Source organism: Oncorhynchus mykiss, chromosome 13 (genome assembly GCF_013265735.2).
Source record: "Oncorhynchus mykiss isolate Arlee chromosome 13, USDA_OmykA_1.1, whole genome shotgun sequence".
Taxonomy (NCBI): domain Eukaryota; kingdom Metazoa; phylum Chordata; class Actinopteri; order Salmoniformes; family Salmonidae; genus Oncorhynchus; species Oncorhynchus mykiss.
Genome location: NC_048577.1, coordinates 73,245,737 through 73,263,624, shown reverse-complemented (window position 1 = coordinate 73,263,624; position 17,888 = coordinate 73,245,737). Strand labels below are relative to the sequence as shown.

General features: G+C 48.7%; 1 protein-coding gene across 3 annotated transcripts in view; it reads right to left on the bottom strand.

Annotated features, from left to right (window-relative positions):
- Positions 1 to 17,888, bottom strand: part of LOC118938386 (rho GDP-dissociation inhibitor 2-like) — a 45,644-nt gene that overhangs the window by 6,960 nt on the left and 20,796 nt on the right. For 2 of the 3 annotated variants that reach the window (XM_036942145.1, XM_036942143.1), the window contains exons 2-4: positions 15,426 to 15,599; positions 14,416 to 14,499; positions 3,427 to 3,503 (exon numbers count right to left, since the gene is read on the bottom strand). In XM_036942145.1, the coding sequence (XP_036798040.1) occupies positions 3,427 to 3,503; positions 14,416 to 14,499; positions 15,426 to 15,594 (330 nt within the window). In that variant the 5' untranslated portion in view covers positions 15,595 to 15,599. The other variant, XM_036942144.1, reaches the window with a different exon arrangement.

Genomic DNA, 17,888 nt, shown 5'->3' with positions numbered 1-17,888 from the left:
AGTGCGGATGTTGCCTGTAATCCATAGCTTCCGGGTTAGAGTCCTGCTTCTTGAAAGCGCCAGCTTTCGCCTTTAACTCAGTGCGGATGTTGCCTGTAATCCATAGCTTCCGGGTTAGAGTCCTGCTTCTTGAAAGCGCCAGCTTTCGCCTTTAACTCAGTGCGGATGTTGCCTGTAATCCATAGCTTCCGGGTTAGAGTCCTGCTTCTTGAAAGCGCCAGCTTTCGCCTTTAACTCAGTGCGGATGTTGCCTGTAATCCATAGCTTCCGGGTTAGAGTCCTGCTTCTTGAAAGCGCCAGCTTTCGCCTTTAACTCAGTGCGGATGTTGCCTGTAATCCATAGCTTCCGGGTTAGAGTCCTGCTTCTTGAAAGCGCCAGCTTTCGCCTTTAACTCAGTGCGGATGTTGCCTGTAATCCATAGCTTCCGGGTTAGAGTCCTGCTTCTTGAAAGCGCCAGCTTTCGCCTTTAACTCAGTGCGGATGTTGCCTGTAATCCATAGCTTCCGGGTTAGAGTCCTGCTTCTTGAAAGCGCCAGCTTTCGCCTTTAACTCAGTGCGGATGTTGCCTGTAATCCATAGCTTCCGGGTTAGTCCTGCTTCTTGAAAGCGCCAGCTTTCGCCTTTAACTCAGTGCGGATGTTGCCTGTAATCCATAGCTTCCGGGTTAGTCCTGCTTCTTGAAAGCGCCAGCTTTCGCCTTTAACTCAGTTCGGATGTTGCCTGTAATCCATAGCTTCCGGGTTAGTCCTGCTTCTTGAAAGCGCCAGCTTTCGCCTTTAACTCAGTGCGGATGTTGCCTGTAATCCATAGCTTCCGGGTTAGAGTCCTGCTTCTTGAAAGCGCCAGCTTTCGCCTTTAACTCAGTGCGGATGTTGCCTGTAATCCATAGCTTCCGGGTTAGAGTCCTGCTTCTTGAAAGCGCCAGCTTTCGCCTTTAACTCAGTGCGGATGTTGCCTGTAATCCATAGCTTCCGGGTTAGAGTCCTGCTTCTTGAAAGCGCCAGCTTTCGCCTTTAACTCAGTGCGGATGTTGCCTGTAATCCATAGCTTCCGGGTTAGAGTCCTGCTTCTTGAAAGCGCCAGCTTTCGCCTTTAACTCAGTGCGGATGTTGCCTGTAATCCATAGCTTCCGGGTTAGAGTCCTGCTTCTTGAAAGCGCCAGCTTTCGCCTTTAACTCAGTGCGGATGGTGCCTGTAATCCATGGCTTCTGGTTGGGGTATGTACATACGGTCACTGTGGGGAACGACGTCATCGATGCACTTATTGATGAAGCCAATGACAGATGTGGGGTACTCCTCAATGCCATCGGAGAGGAATCCCGGAACATTTTCCAGTCTGTGCTAGCATAACAGTCCTGTTGCTTAGCAACTGCTTCCTTTGACCACTTTTTTATTGATCGAGTCACTGCTGCTTCCTGCTTCAATTTTTGCTTGTAAGCAGGAATCAGGAGGATAGAATTATGGTCAGGTTTGCCAAACGGAGGGCGAGGGAGAGCTTTGTATGCGTCTCCTCATACCCTCGTAAAACTGACTATCCTATCGATCCTTGACTTCGACGATGTCATTTACAAAATAGCCTCCAAAACCCTACTCAGCAAACTGGATGTAGTCTATCACAGTGCCATCCGTTTTGTCACCAAAGCCCCACTGGTCATCCCCAAAGCCAACACCTCCTTTGGCCGCCTTTCCTTCCAGTTCTCTGCTGCCAATGACTGGAAGGAATTGCAAAAATCACTGAAGCTGGAGACTCATATCTCCCTCTCTAACTTTAAGCATCAGCTGTCAGCTCACTGTACCTGTACACAGCCTATCTGTAAATAGCACACCGAACTACCTCATCCCCATATTGTTATTTATCTTCTTGCTCTTTTGCATCCCAATATCTCTACTTGCACATCATCATCTGCACATCTATCACTCCAGTGTTAATTTGCTTTGATTGTAATTATTTTGCCTCCTCCTTTATGTCACACTGCTATGCTTTATCTTGACCAGGTCGCAGTTGTAAATGAGAACTTGTTCTCACCTGGCCTACCTGGTTAAATAAAGGTGTTCTCACCTGGCCTACCTGGTTAAATAAAGGTGTTCTCACCTGGCCTACCTGGTTAAATAAAGGTGTTCTCAACTAGCCTACCTGGTTAAATAAAGGTGTTCTCAACTAGCCTACCTGGTTAAATAAAGGTGTTCTCAACTAGCCTACCTGGTTAAATAAAGGTGTTCTCAACTAGCCTACCTGGTTAAATAAAGGTGAAATAAAAATAAATAAAAAAGAGAAGAGAAGAGAGCAGAACATAACAGAACCAAACAGAGCAGAGAAGAACAGAACCAAACAGAGCAGAGAAGAACATAACAGAACCAAACAGAGCAGAGAAGAACAGAACCAAACAGAGCAGAGAAGAACAGAACCAAACAGAGCAGAGAAGAACAGAACCAAACAGAGCAGAGAAGAACAGAACCAAACAGAGCAGAGAAGAACATAACAGAACCAAACAGAGCAGAGAAGAACAGAACCAAACAGAGCAGAGAAGAACAGAACCAAACAGAGCAGAGAAGAACAGAACCAAACAGAGCAGAGAAGAACAGAACCAAACAGAGCAGAGAAGAACAGAACCAAACAGAGCAGAGAAGAACAGAACCAAACAGAGCAGAACAGAAAGGTGAAGAGGAGATTGATCCCTGATCTGTTTCACCAGTCTTGTGCTTATCTCCCCCCCCACCAGGTGTCTCCTATTTCCCTCCATTATCCCCAGTGTATTTATACCTGGTTTTCTGGTTGTCTGTTGCCAGTTCATCTTGTTTTGTCAGGTCTTACCAGCGTGTTTCCTGTTTCTCCTGTTCCAGTTGTAGTTTTCTAGTCTTCCCGGTTCCAACCTTTCTGCCTGTCCTGGCCCTGAGCCTGCCTGCCGTTCTGGCCCTGAGCCTGCCTGCCGTTCTGACCCTGAGCCTGCCTGCCGTTCTGGCCCTGAGCCTGCCTGTCTGTCCTGACCCTGAGCCTGCCTGTCCCGGCCCTGAGCCTGCCTGCCGTTCTGGCCCTGAGCCTGCCTGCCGTTCTGGCCCTGAGCCTGCCTGCCGTTCTGGCCCTGAGCCTGCCTGCCATTCTGGCCCTGATTGACTCTGTCTTGGACTTACGAACCTCTGCCTGCCGTTCTGTCCCTGATTGACTCTGTCTTGGACTTACGAACCTCTGCCTGCCGTTCTGGCCCTGAGCCTGCCTGCCGTTCTGTCCCTGATTGACTCTGTCTTGGACTTACGAACCTCTGCCTGCCGTTCTGTCCCTGATTGACTCTGTCTTGGACTTACGAACCTCTGCCTGCCCTCGACCTGCCATTTTGTCCCTATGTTATAATAAATATTCTGAGACCCGAACCATCCGACTCCTGTATCTGCATCTAGGTCAAATGCTGAGTCGTGACAGATGTTCTCACCTTGAAGTGTATCTTCACTCTGTAGTCCACTCCTTCCTTCATGGTGAAACTCTTCTTCTTCAGAGCCTCCGGGTCACCTGCAGGTCAACACCATGACAACGTGAGGTCAACAGATGAGGTTATCACTTCAATATTCAAACACAACAGCCAAACTGCTGATGATATCCATACGTTCTCTGTGTCTGGTCTCTGACTGTTCTCTGTGTCTGGTCTCTGACTGTTCTCTGTGTCTCTGACTGTTCTCTGTGTCTGGTCTCTGACTGTTCTCTGTGTCTGACTGTTCTCAGTGTCTGGTCTCTGACTGTTCTCTCTGTATCTGACTGTTCTCTGTGTCTGGTCTCTGACTGTTCTCTGTGTCTCTGACTGTTCTCTGTGCCTGGTCTCTGACTGTTCTCTGTGCCTGGTCTCTGACTGTTCTCTGTGTCTCTGACTGTTCTCTGTGTCTCTGACTGTTCTCTGTGCCTGGTCTCTGACTGTTCTCTGTGTCTGGGGTTTATAGATTAAATATAAGTCCCAAATGGCACACTATTCCCTATATAGTGCACTACTTTAGACCAGGGCCCTATGGTACCCTATTCCCTACATAGTGCACTACTTTAGACCAGGGCCCAATGGCACCCTATTCCCTACATAGTGCACTACTTTTCACCAGGGCCAAATGGCACCCTATTCCCTACATAGTGCACTACATTTGACCAGAACCCACTCTAGAACCCTCTGATCACAGATAATGGGTGTTTAATACATTTAAACTCTACACTTTACCCTGCTGTAAAAGCCTTATCATGGAGGGATACACTTTACCCTGCTGTAAAAGCCTTATCATGGAGGGATACACTTTACCCTGCTGTAAAAGCCTTATCATGGAGGGATACACGGGAGGAGAGGGAGGAGGAGGAGGACAGGGGAAGGAGGAAGAAGAGGAGGAGGAGGAGGACAGGGGAAGGGGGAAGAAGAGGAGAGATACATGGAGAGAGATGTAGAGAACAGAGGGAAGAAGGAGGCAGTAGAGATAAAAGGAGAGAGATGTAGAGAACAGAGGGAAGAAGGAGGCAGTAGAGATAAAAGGAGAGAGATGTAGAGAACAGACGGAAGGAGAGGATAGATACATGGAGAGAGATGTAGAGAACAGAGGAAGCAGTAGAGATAGCAGGGAAAGGACAGCACTGATGTGTTGTGGTGGACACACACACACACACACACACACACACACACACACACACACACACACACACACACACACACACACAGCCCTGCCCCCTCCCTAGACCTAGTTTAACAGTAACTCCTGGTATTACCAGTTAACATCAAAGTCACATCAGACAACCATTACACTCTCTCCCTTCCTCCCTCTCTGAAGACAGGATCAGACATTGGTTCCCTGGAGAGTGTTTCTCTCGCTCACCCTCCCTCTCGCTCAGCCTCCCTCTCTCCCTCTTTCCCTCTCTCCCTCCCTCCCTCTTTCCCTCTCTCCCAGACAGAGAGAACCAGCACATCACACGCGGGTATATCAGGCATCTCTTTTCCCTCTCTGTCTCTCTCCCTCTCTCCCTCTCTCACCCTGTTTCTCTCAACCACCCTCCCTCTCCATCCCTACCCCTTAGTTTCCCTCTCTCTCTCTCAACCTCCCTCTCTCTCCATCCCTACCCCTTAGTTTCCCTCTCTCTCTCTCTGTCTCTCTCACCCTCTCTGTCTCTCTCACCCTCCCTCTCCATCCCTACCCCTTAGTTTCCCTCTCTCTCATTTCCATCAGAAAATCCTTTGACACTATATAGAATAGGTTGTAGAGAGAATGGAGGAGGGAACAGCGTAGAGGAGGGACGGAGGTAGCTCCACCCCCTCTCTCTACTAGTAAAGATGAAGGAGGAGCATGGTGGTAGCTCCACCCCCCCTCTGTCTACTAGTAAAGATGAAGGAGGAGCATGGTGGTAGCTCCACCCCCCCTCTGTCTACTAGTAAAGATGAAGGAGGAGCATGGTGGTAGCTCCACCCCCTCTCTCTACTAGTAAAGATGAAGGAGGAGCATGGTGGTAGCTCCACCCCCCCTCTGTCTACTAGTAAAGATGAAGGAGGAGCATGATGGTAGCTCCACCCCCTCTCTCTACTAGTAAAGATTAAGGAGGAGCATGGTGGTAGCTCCACCCCCTCTCTCTACTAGTAAAGATGAAGGAGGAGAATGGTGGTAGCTCCACCCCCCTCTCTCTACTAGTAAAGATGAAGGAGGAGCATGGTGGTAGCTCCACCCCCCTCTGTCTACTAGTAAAGATGAAGGAGGAGCATGGTGGTAGCTCCACTCCCCTCTCTCTACTAGTAAAGATGAAGGAGGAGCATGGTGGTAGCTCCACTCCCCTCTCTCTACTAGTAAAGATGAAGGAGGAGCATGGTGGTAGCTCCACCCCCCTCTCTCTACTAGTAAGGAGGAGCATGGTGGTAGCTCCACCCCCCTCTCTCTACTAGTAATGAGGAGCATGGTGGTAGCTCCACCCCCCCTCTCTCTACTAGTAATGAGGAGCATGGTGGTAGCTCCAACCCCCCTCTCTCTACTTGTAATGAGGAGCATGGTGGTAGCTCCCACCCCCTCTCTCTACTTGTAAAGATGAAGGAGGAGCATGGTGGTAGCTCCGTCGTGTGGGCGAGCGGTTTGCTGATGTGAACATCCCTGTTTATTATCTATTGTCACACCCTGATCTGTTTCACCTGTCTTGTAATTGTCTCCACCCCCCTCCAGGTGTCGCCTATCTTCCCCATTATCCCCGGTGTATTTATACCTGTGTTCTCTGTTTGTCTGTTGCCATTTCGTCTTGTTTGACCACTCTGCCTGCCCCTGAGCCTGCCTGCCGTCCTGTACCTTACCCTGAGCCTGCCTGCCATCCTGTACCTTACCCTGAGCCTGCCTGCCATCCTGTACCTTACCCTGAGCCTGCCTGCCATCCTGTACCTTACCCTGAGACTGCCTGCCATCCTGTACCTTACCCTGAGCCTGCCTGCCGTCCTGTACCTTAACCTGAGCCTGCCTGCCGTCCTGTACTTTACCCTGAGCCTGCCGTCCTGTACCTGACCCTGCCTGCCGTCCTGTACCTTACCCTGAACCTGCCTGCCGTCCTGTACCTTATCCTGAGCCTGCCTGCCGTCCTGTACCTTACCCTGAGCCTGCCTGCCGTCCTGTACCTTACCCTGAGCCTGCCTGCCATCTTGTACCTTACCCTGAGCCTGCCGTCCTGTACCTGACCCTGAGCCTGCCGTCCTGTACCTTACCCTGAGCCTGCCGTCCTGTACCTTACCCTGAGCCTGCCGTCCTGTACCTTACCCTGAGCCTGCCTGCCGTTCTGTACCATGAACCTGAGCCTGCCGTCCTGTACCTTACCCTGAGCCTGCCATCCTGTACCTGACCCTGAGCCTGCCGTCCTGTACCTTACCCTGAGCCTGCCGTCCTGTACCTTACCCTGAGCCTGCCTGCCGTCCTGTACCTGACCCTGAGCCTGCCGTCCTGTACCTTACCCTGAGCCTGCCGTCCTGTACCTTACCCTGAGCCTGCCTGCCATCCTGTACCTTACCCTGAGACTGCCTGCCATCCTGTACCTTACCCTGAGCCTGCCTGCCGTCCTGTACCTTAACCTGAGCCTGCCTGCCGTCCTGTACTTTACCCTGAGCCTGCCGTCCTGTACCTGACCCTGCCTGCCGTCCTGTACCTTACCCTGAACCTGCCTGCCGTCCTGTACCTTATCCTGAGCCTGCCTGCCGTCCTGTACCTTACCCTGAGCCTGCCTGCCGTCCTGTACCTTACCCTGAGCCTGCCTGCCATCTTGTACCTTACCCTGAGCCTGCCGTCCTGTACCTGACCCTGAGCCTGCCGTCCTGTAACTTACCCTGAGCCTGCCGTCCTGTACCTTACCCTGAGCCTGCCGTCCTGTACCTTACCCTGAGCCTGCCTGCCGTTCTGTACCATGAACCTGAGCCTGCCGTCCTGTACCTTACCCTGAGCCTGCCATCCTGTACCTGACCCTGAGCCTGCCGTCCTGTACCTTACCCTGAGCCTGCCGTCCTGTACCTTACCCTGAGCCTGCCTGCCGTCCTGTACCTGACCCTGAGCCTGCCGTCCTGTACCTTACCCTGAGCCTGCCGTCCTGTACCTGACCCTGAGCCTGCCGTCCTGTACCTTACCCTGAGCCTGCCGTCCTGTACCTTACCCTGAGCCTGCCTGCCGTCCTGTACCTGACCCTGAGCCTGCCGTCCTGTACCTTACCCTGAGCCTGCCTGCCGCCCTGTACCTGACCCTGAGCCTGCCATCCTGTACCTTACCCTGAGCCTGCCTGCCGTCCTGTACCTTTGCCCCTGTTGCTGTAATAAATATTGTTACTTCGACACGGTCTACATCTGGGTCTTACCTTGATTCCTGATATATATATATTATTGTTATTTTATTGTGTTACTTTTAATTATATTAGTTTTGTTATTGTATTTTTTTATTAATTATTTTACGAAATATTTTGTTACTTACTTTTTTTTAAACTCCACATGTTGGTTAAGGGCTTGTAAGTAAGCATTTCACGGTAAGGCCTACGACACCTGTTGTAATCGACACGTGACAAATAAAATTTGACTTGAAGCAAAGCACACAATTCTTCAGGAAAGTTACACTTTCTATTTTATGGTGTACTGTCATGTACGAGAGGCATCAAAGGCCTTTCAATCGATGCTTCAAGATGTCCACCATTGTTCCTGTACCCAAGTAAGCTAAGGTAACTGAACTAAATGACTATCGCCCCGCAGCACTCTCTTCTGTCATCATGAAGTGCTTTGAGAGGCTAGTTAAGGATCACCTCCACCTTCCCCTGACAACCTAGACACACTACAACTCACATACCGCCCCAACAGATCCACGGATGACGTAATCGCCGTTGCACTTCACACTGCCATATCCGACTTGGACAAGAAAAATACCTACAGGATGTAAGAATCAGGGGTTGGAACCGTTTCAGTGAACGGAACTGAAAAACAAAGAAAAAAAAATTGAGGAACAGAACCAGAACCGAGAACAAAATTTAACTCTACCGTTCCGGAACAGAAACATTTATTTTAAAAGCATGGGAAACAGTTAATAACAGTTCATTATTTGAAGTTCCGTACATTTTTTCAAACCCTCTCGTCACTCAGAAATGTATTCCAGTGTCTGCCTGCATTCCAGCTGAACATCTTCTGTGTAGGCTAGCTGCCCCTCCCCGTCCCTCTGCCCTCCTGAAGCTTAGTCTACTGTAACTACTGACGTTACAAGCGTGATTCAGAAATTAAGGAGAGATTTTTAATTAGAGAAGAATTAGGATTAACTTGTTCAAAGCTAATTAAGAATACTATCGTTGTCACATTACACATTGTCTTGTTTTTTTTTAAACTACAAAAAACGTGTTTTAATTCAAATGTTGGTGCCGCTCTGCTCACAAGCTTGTTAGCTAGCTCTGGTCTCGCTCTCAAACTCTAGGCGGCATTACGTACTGTATAATGTCATGATGAAGGGCTAGCTCTGGTCTCGCTCTCAAACTCTAGGCGGCATTACGTACTGTATAATGTAATGATGTCATCATGAAGGGCTAGCTCTGGTCTCGCTCTCAAACTCTAGGCGGCATTACGTACTGTATAATGTAATGATGTCATCATGAAGGGCTAGCTCTGGTCTCGCTCTCAAACTCTAGGCGGCATTACGTACTGTATAATGTAATGATGAAGGGCTAGCTCTGGTCTCACTCTCAAACTCTAGGCGGCATTACGTACTGTATAATGTAATGATGTCATCATGAAGGGCTAGCTCTGGTCTCGCTCTCAAACTCTAGGCGGCATTACGTACTGTATAATGTAATGATGTCATCATGAAGGGCTAGCTCTGGTCTCGCTCTCAAACTCTAGGGGGCATTACGTACTGTATAATGTAATGATGAAGGGCTAGCTCTGGTCTCGCTCTCAAACTCTAGGCGGCATTACGTACTGTATAATGTCATGATGAAGGGCTAGCTCTGGTCTCGCTCTCAAACTCTAGGCGGCATTACGTACTGTATGATGTCATGATGAAGGGCTAGCTCTGGTCTCGCTCTCAAACTCTAGGCGGCATTACGTACTGTATGATGTCATGATGAAGGGCTAGCTCTGGTCTCGCTCTCAAACTCTAGGCGGCATTACGTACTGTATAATGTCATGATGAAGGGCTAGCTCTGGTCTCGCTCTCAAACTCTAGGCGGCATTACGTACTGTATAATGTCATGATGAAGGGCTAGCTCTGGTCTCGCTCTCAAACTCGAGGCGGCATTACGTACTGTATAATGTAATGATGAAGGGCTAGCTCTGGTCTCGCTCTCAAACTCTAGGCGGCATTACGTACTGTATAATGTAATAATGTCATGATGAAGGGCTAGCTCTGGTCTCGCTCTCAAACTCTAGGCGGCATTATGTACTGTATAATGTAATGATGTCATGATGAAGGGCTAGCTCTGGTCTCGCTCTCAAACTCTAGGCGGCATTACGTACTGTATAATGTCATGATGAAGGGCTAGCTCTGGTCTCGCTCTCAAACTCTAGGCGGCATTACGTACTGTATAATGTAATGATGAAGGGCTAGCTCTGGTCTCGCTCTCAAACTCTAGGCGGCATTATGTACTGTATAATGTAATGATGAAGGGCTAGCTCTGGTCTCGCTCTCAAACTCTAGGCGGCATTACGTACTGTATAATGTCATGATGAAGGGCTAGCTCTGGTCTCGCTCTCAAACTCTAGGCGGCATTACGTACTGTATAATGTAATGATGAAGGGCTAGCTCTGGTCTCGCTCTCAAACTCTAGGCGGCATTACGTACTGTATAATGTAATGATGAAGGGCTAGCTCTGGTCTCGCTCTCAAACTCTAGGCGGCATTACGTACTGTATAATGTCATGATGAAGGGCTAGCTCTGGTCTCGCTCTCAAACTCTAGGCGGCATTACGTACTGTATAATGTAATGATGAAGGGCTAGCTCTGGTCTCGCTCTCAAACTCTAGGCGGCATTACGTACTGTATAATGTCATGATGAAGGGCTAGCTCTGGTCTCGCTCTCAAACTCTAGGCGGCATTACGTACTGTATGATGTAATGATGAAGGGCTAGCTCTGGTCTCGCTCTCAAACTCTAGGCGGCATTACGTACTGTATGATGTAATGATGAAGGGCTAGCTCTGGTCTCGCTCTCAAACTCTAGGCGGCATTACGTACTGTATAATGTCATGATGAAGGGCTAGCTCTGGTCCAACGTTAGTTAAGCCAACTCTATGAAGTATCTACATGGCATCCTCGGTCTCTCTATGCTACTGTGCTAGCTTATACATGTTGTAGGGAACAGTCACAGACGCTGCTCTCTCGGTCTCTCTCTCTCTGCCTCTAGCTCTGTGTACCTCTCTCTCTCTCTGCCTCTAGCTCTGTGTACCTCTCTCTCTCTCTGCATCTAGCTCTGTGTACCTCTCTCTCTCTCTGCCTCTAGCTCTGTGTACCTCTCTCTCTGCATCTCTCTCTCTCTGCCTCTATCTCTGTGTACCTCTCTGTGTTTCTCTCTCTCTCTCGGATGGTTCTATCACCTAGCAACCAGGTGACCTTTCCCATTTGTCTCAGTCTCAGTTTGTTTGTATGTGTGTGTGTGTGTGTGTGTGTGTGTGTGTGTGTGTGTGTGTGTGTGTGTGTGTGTGTTGGTTGTCCTTTGTGAAATAGAAGATAGTGGTGTATACTTAGATATCGTCTCATTCAAGGGAAGCCCCTCCACACCCACCCACACACCCACCCGTACAATCACCCACCCACCCTTACAATACCCACCCACCCATACAATCACCCACACACCCACGCACCCACCCTTACAATCACCCACCCACCCACCCACCCACCCACCCACCCTTACAAATCACCCACCCACCCTTACAATCACCCACCCACCCTAACAATCACCCACCCACCAACACTTATAAATCACCCACCCACCCTTACAATCACCCACCCACCCACCCATACAATCACCCACCCACACAATCACCCACCCACACTAGTCGTCCACATGAGAACACACACACAAACACTATCAAACACACACACACACGCACACACCAGACACATCATACACCAGACACCACACACACCAGACACACACCACACACCAGACACATCATACACCAGACACCACACACACCAGACACCACACACACCAGACACACACCACACATCATACACCAGACACCACACACAGATGGATGGTCCTCCACAGTTCCCTGCTCTGTGGGAGGATGACATCATCATGGCTCTGCAGGATGGGGCGTTAAACCTACATTATCATGCTGAGCTGTCCCCTGACACACACACACACACACACACACACACACACAAAGAGACAGGGAGACAGATACACACACAGTCCCCTAGAACAGGATCCAGCGCCTGGTCTTCTTCTCCATCCCAGAATAACAATGGAGCAAAACCATACATAGCCTCATCCCACTGCACTGAATTCATTCATATTGGAGCCTCATCCCACTACACTGAATTCATTCATATTGGAGCCTCATCCGACTACACTGAATTCATTCATATTGGAGCCTCATCCCATTACACTGAATTCATTCATATTGGAGCCCCATCCGACTACACTGAATTCATTCATATTGGAGCCTCATCCCACCACTGAATTCATTCATATTGGAACCTCATCCCATTACACTGAATTCATTCATATTGGAGCCTCATCCCACTACACTGAATTCACTCATATTGGAGCCTCATCCCATTACACTGAATTCATTCATATTGGAGCCTCATCCCACTACACAGGAGAGGGATGGAGGATGGTGACATAGTGAGGGCAGGAGAAGGATGGAGGAGGGTGAGATAGTGAGGGCAGGAGAGGGATGGAGGATGGTGACATAGTGAGGGCAGGAGAGGGATGGAGGATGGTGACATAGTGAGGGCAGGAGAGGGATGGAGGATGGTGAGATAGTGAGGGCAGGAGAGGGATGGAGGATGGTGAGATAGTGAGGGCAGGAGAGGGATGGAGGATGGTGAGATAGTGAGGGCAGGAGAGGGATGGATGATGGTGAGATAGTGAGGGCAGGAGAGGGATGGAGGATGGTGACATAGTGAGGGCAGGAGAGGGATGGAGGATGGTGAGATAGTGAGGGCAGGAGAGGGATGGAGGATGGTGAGATAGTGAGGGCAGGAGAGGGATGGAGGATGGTGAGATAGTGAGGGCAGGAGAGGGATGGTGACATAGTGAGGGCAGGAGAGGGATGGAGGATGGTGAGATAGTGAGGGCAGGAGAGGGATGGAGGATGGTGACATAGTGAGGGCAGGAGAGGGATGGAGGATGGTGAGATAGTGAGGGCAGGAGAGGGATGGAGGATGGTGAGATAGTGAGGGCAGGAGAGGGATGGAGAGATAGTGAGGGCAGGAGAAGGATGGAGGATGGTGAGATAGTGAGGGCAGGAGAGGGATGGAGGATGGTGAGATAGTGAGGGCAGGAGAGGGATGGAGGATGGTGACATAGTGAGGGCAGGAGAGGGATGGAGGATGGTGACATAGTGAGGGCAGGAGAGGGATGGATGATGGTGAGATAGTGAGGGCAGGAGAGGGATGGAGGATGGTGAGATAGTGAGGGCAGGAGAGGGATGGAGGATGGTGAGATAGTGAGGGCAGGAGAGGGATGGAGGATGGTGAGATAGTGAGGGCAGGAGAGGGATGGAGAGATAGTGAGGGCAGGAGAAGGATGGAGGATGGTGAGATAGTGAGGGCAGGAGAGGGATGGAGGATGGTGACATAGTGAGGGCAGGAGAGGGATGGAGGATGGTGAGATAGTGAGGGCAGGAGAGGGATGGAGGATGGTGACATAGTGAGGGCAGGAGAGGGATGGAGGATGGTGAGATAGTGAGGGCAGGAGAGGGATGGAGGATGGTGAGATAGTGAGGGCAGGAGAGGGATGGAGGATGGTGAGATAGTGAGGGCAGGAGAGGGATGGAGGATGGTGACATAGTGAGGGCAGGAGAGGGATGGAGGATGGTGAGATAGTGAGGGCAGGAGAAAGATGGAGGATGGTGAGATAGTGAGGGCAGGAGAGGGATGGAGGATGGTGAGATAGTGAGGGCAGGAGAGGGATGGAGGATGGTGAGATAGTGAGGGCAGGAGAGGGATGGAGAGATAGTGAGGGCAGGAGAAGGATGGAGGATGGTGAGATAGTGAGGGCAGGAGAGGGATGGAGGATGGTGACATAGTGAGGGCAGGAGAGGGATGGAGGATGGTGACATAGTGAGGGCAGGAGAGGGATGGAGGATGGTGACATAGTGAGGGCAGGAGACGGATGGAGGATGGTGAGATAGTGAGGGCAGGAGAGGGATGGAGGATGGTGATATAGTGAGGGCAGGAGAGGGATGGAGGATGGTGACATAGTGAGGGCAGGAGAGGGATGGAGGATGGTGAGATAGTGAGGGCAGGAGAGGGATGGAGGATGGTGAGATAGTGAGGGCAGGTGAGGGGTGGAGGATGGTGAGATAGTGAGGGCAGGAGAAGGATGGAGGATGGTGAGATAGTGAGGGCAGAAGAGGGATAGAGAGATAGTGGTGAGATATGATAGAGAAAAGGATGGATAGGGATAAAGGAGTGGTATTTACCTGAGAGGTCCATGGTGATGGGACCAGGGATAAAGGAGTGGTATTTACCTGAGAGGTCCATGGTGATGGGACCAGGGATAAAGGAGTGGTATTTACCTGAGAGGTCCATGGTGATAGGACCAGGGATAAAGGAGTGGTATTTACCTGAGAGGTCCATGGTGATGGGACCAGGGATAAAGGAGTGGTATTTACCTGAGAGGTCCATGGTGATGGGACCAGGGATAAAGGAGTGGTATTTACCTGAGAGGTCCATGGTGATGGGACCAGGGATAAAGGAGTGGTATTTACCTGAGAGGTCCATGGTGATGGGACCAGGGATAAAGGAGTGGTATTTACCTGAGAGGTCCATGGTGATGGGACCAGGTGCTTGGTCACACATCAGGGTCAGTCTGGTGACCTGGACATTGGGAATGGTCAGGTCTGAAAAAACACACACAGAGATGGTTCAGAGAGGGTGTGTGTGTGTGTGTGTGTGTGTGTGTGTGTGTGTGTGTGTGTGTGTGTGTGTGTGTGTTCTTGTTGATAATATTGAGTTATAGCTATTATTAAAGCAGCAGTAACACCAGATACCAGAATGAATCAACTAGATACCAGGATGAATCAACTAGATACCAGGATGAATCAACTAGATACCAGGATGTATCAACTAGATACCAGGATGAATCAACTAGATACCAGGATGATACTGTGGTCTCTGATGCAGGGCCCAGTACCAACATTACTGTGGTCTCTGATGCAGGGCCCAGTACCAACATTACTGTGGTCTCTGATGCAGGGCCCAGTACCAACATTACTGTGGTCTCTTACTGTGGCCAGTGTCTCTTACACAGTAACACACTGGCCACAGTAAGACACTGACCACAGTAACACACTGACCACAGTAACACACTGACCACAGTAACACACTGACCACAGTAACACAGTAACACACTGACCACAGTAACACACTAACCACAGTAACACACACTGACCACAGTAACACACACTGACCACAGTAACACACACTGACCACAGTAACACACACTGACCACAGTAACACAGTAACACACACTGACCACAGTAACACAGTAACACACTGACCACAGTAACACACTGACCACAGTAACACACTGACCACAGTAACACACTAACCACAGTAACACACACTGACCACAGTAACACACACTGACCACAGTAACACACACTGACCACAGTAACACAGTAACACACACTGACCACAGTAACACACTGACCACAGTAACACACTGACCACAGTAACACACTGACCACAGTAACACACTGACCACAGTAACACACTGACCACAGTAATACACAGTAACACACACTGACCACAGTAACACACTGACCTGCCACCACTGGTCCAGCTCCTAGTAGAGTCTGTTTGTATTTCCTGAGACTCTCATCATCCTTGTCTAGTTCCTGTATCTCCTGCAGGCTCTTCTGGGCTGGTGGAGTGTAGTTCAGGTCTGTCTCGTCGTCCTCCTCTCCCACAGGCTTCTCCTCCTTATCCGCCATCAAACCTGCATGGGAACACAGGGTATCAACACAATCAGAGACCCTGCATCTCTCTCTCTCTCACTCTCTCTCTGTCTTTCTCTCTCTGTCCATCTCTCTCTCTCTCGCTCTCTCACTCTCTGTCCATCTCTCTCTCTCTCTCTCTCTCTCTCTCTCTCTTTCTCTCTCTAGGATCTTCATTTGATCTCCCTGTTGTTGCTACAGATGTAGGAGCTTCATTTGATCACCCTGTTGCTGCTATAGGTTACAGATGTAGGATCTTCATTTAATCTCCCTGTTGTTGCTACAGATGAAGGATCTTCATTTGATCTCCCTGTTGTTGCTACAGGTGTAGGATCTTCATTGTATCTACCTGTTGTTGCTACAGGTTACAGGTGTAGGATCTTCATTTGATCTCCCTGTTGTTGCTACAGATGTAGGATCTTCATTTGATCTCACTGTTGTTGCTATAGGTTACATATGTAGGATCTACATTTGATCTCCCTGTTGTTACTATAGGTTACAGATGTAGGATCTTCATTTGATCTCCCTGTTGTTGCTATAGGTTACAGGTGTAGGATCTTCATTTGATCTCCCTGTTGTTATTACAGGTTACAGATGTAGGACCTTCATTTGATCTCCCTGTAGTTATTACAGGTTACAGATGTAGGATCTTAATTTGATCACCCTGTTGTTACTACAGGTTACAGATGTAGGATCTTCATTTGATCACCCTGTTGTTATTACAGGTTACAGATGTAGGATCTTCATTTGATCTCCCTATTGTTGCTACAGGTTACAGATGTAGGATCTTCATTTGATCTCCCTGTTGTTACTACAGATGTAGGATCTTCATTTGATCACCCTGTTGTTATTACAGGTTACAGATGTAGGATCTTCATTTGATCTCCCTGTTGTTGCTACAGATGTAGGATCTTCATTTGATCTCCCTGTTGCTGCTACAGATGTAGGATCTTCATTTGATCACCCTGTTGTTGCTACAGGTTACAGGTGTAGGATCTTCATTTGATCTCCCTGTTGTTGCTATAGGTTACAGATATAGGATCTTCATTTGATCTCCCTGTTGTTGCTACAGGTTACAGATGTAGGATCTTCATTTGATCTCCCTGTTGTTACTATAGGTTACAGATGTAGGATCTTAATTTGATCTCTCTGTTGTTGCTACAGGTTACAGATGTAGGATCTTCATTTGATCTCCCTGTTGTTGCTACAGGTGTAGGATCTTCATTTGATCTCCCTGTTGTTATTACAGGTTACAGATGTAGGATCTTAATTTGATCTCCCTGTTGTTGCTACAGGTTACAGATGTAGGATCTTCATTTGATCTCCCTGTTGTTGCTACAGATGTAGGATCTTCATTTGATCTCCCTGTGGTTGCTACAGGTTACAGATGTAGGATCTTCATTTGATCTCCCTGTTGTTGCTACAGATGTAGGATCTTCATTTGATCTCCCTGTTGTTGCTACAGGTTACAGGTGTAGGATCTTAATTTGATCACCCTGTTGTTACTACAGGTTACAGATGTAGGATCTTCATTTGATCACCCTGTTGTTACTACAGGTTACAGATGTAGGATCTTCATTTGATCACCCTGTTGTTACTACAGGTTACAGATGTAGGATCTTCATTTGATCACCCTGTTGTTACTACAGGTTACAGATGTAGGATCTTCATTTGATCACCCTGTTGTTACTACAGGTTACAGATGTAGGATCTTCATTTGATCACCCTGTTGTTACTACAGGTTACAGATGTAGGATCTTCATTTGATCTCCCTGTTGTTGCTACAGATGTAGGATCTTCATTTGATCTCCCTGTTGTTATTACAGGTTACAGATGTAGGATCTTAATTTGATCTCCCTGTTGTTGCTACAGGTTACAGATGTAGGATCTTCATTTGATCTCCCTGTTGTTGCTACAGATGTAGGATCTTCATTTGATCTCCCTGTTGTTACTACAGGTTACAGATGTAGGATCTTCATTTGATCTCCCTGTTGTTGCTACAGGTTACAGATGTAGGATCTTCATTTGATCACCCTGTTGTTACTACAGGTTACAGATGTAGGATCTTCATTTGATCACCCTGTTGTTACTACAGGTTACAGATGTAGGATCTTCATTTGATCACCCTGTTGTTACGACAGGTTACAGATGTAGGATCTTCATTTGATCACCCTGTTGTTACTACAGGTTACAGATGTAGGATCTACATTTGATCACCCTGTTGTTACTACAGGTTACAGATGTAGGATCTTCATTTGATCTCCCTGTTGTTGCTACAGGTGTAGGATCTT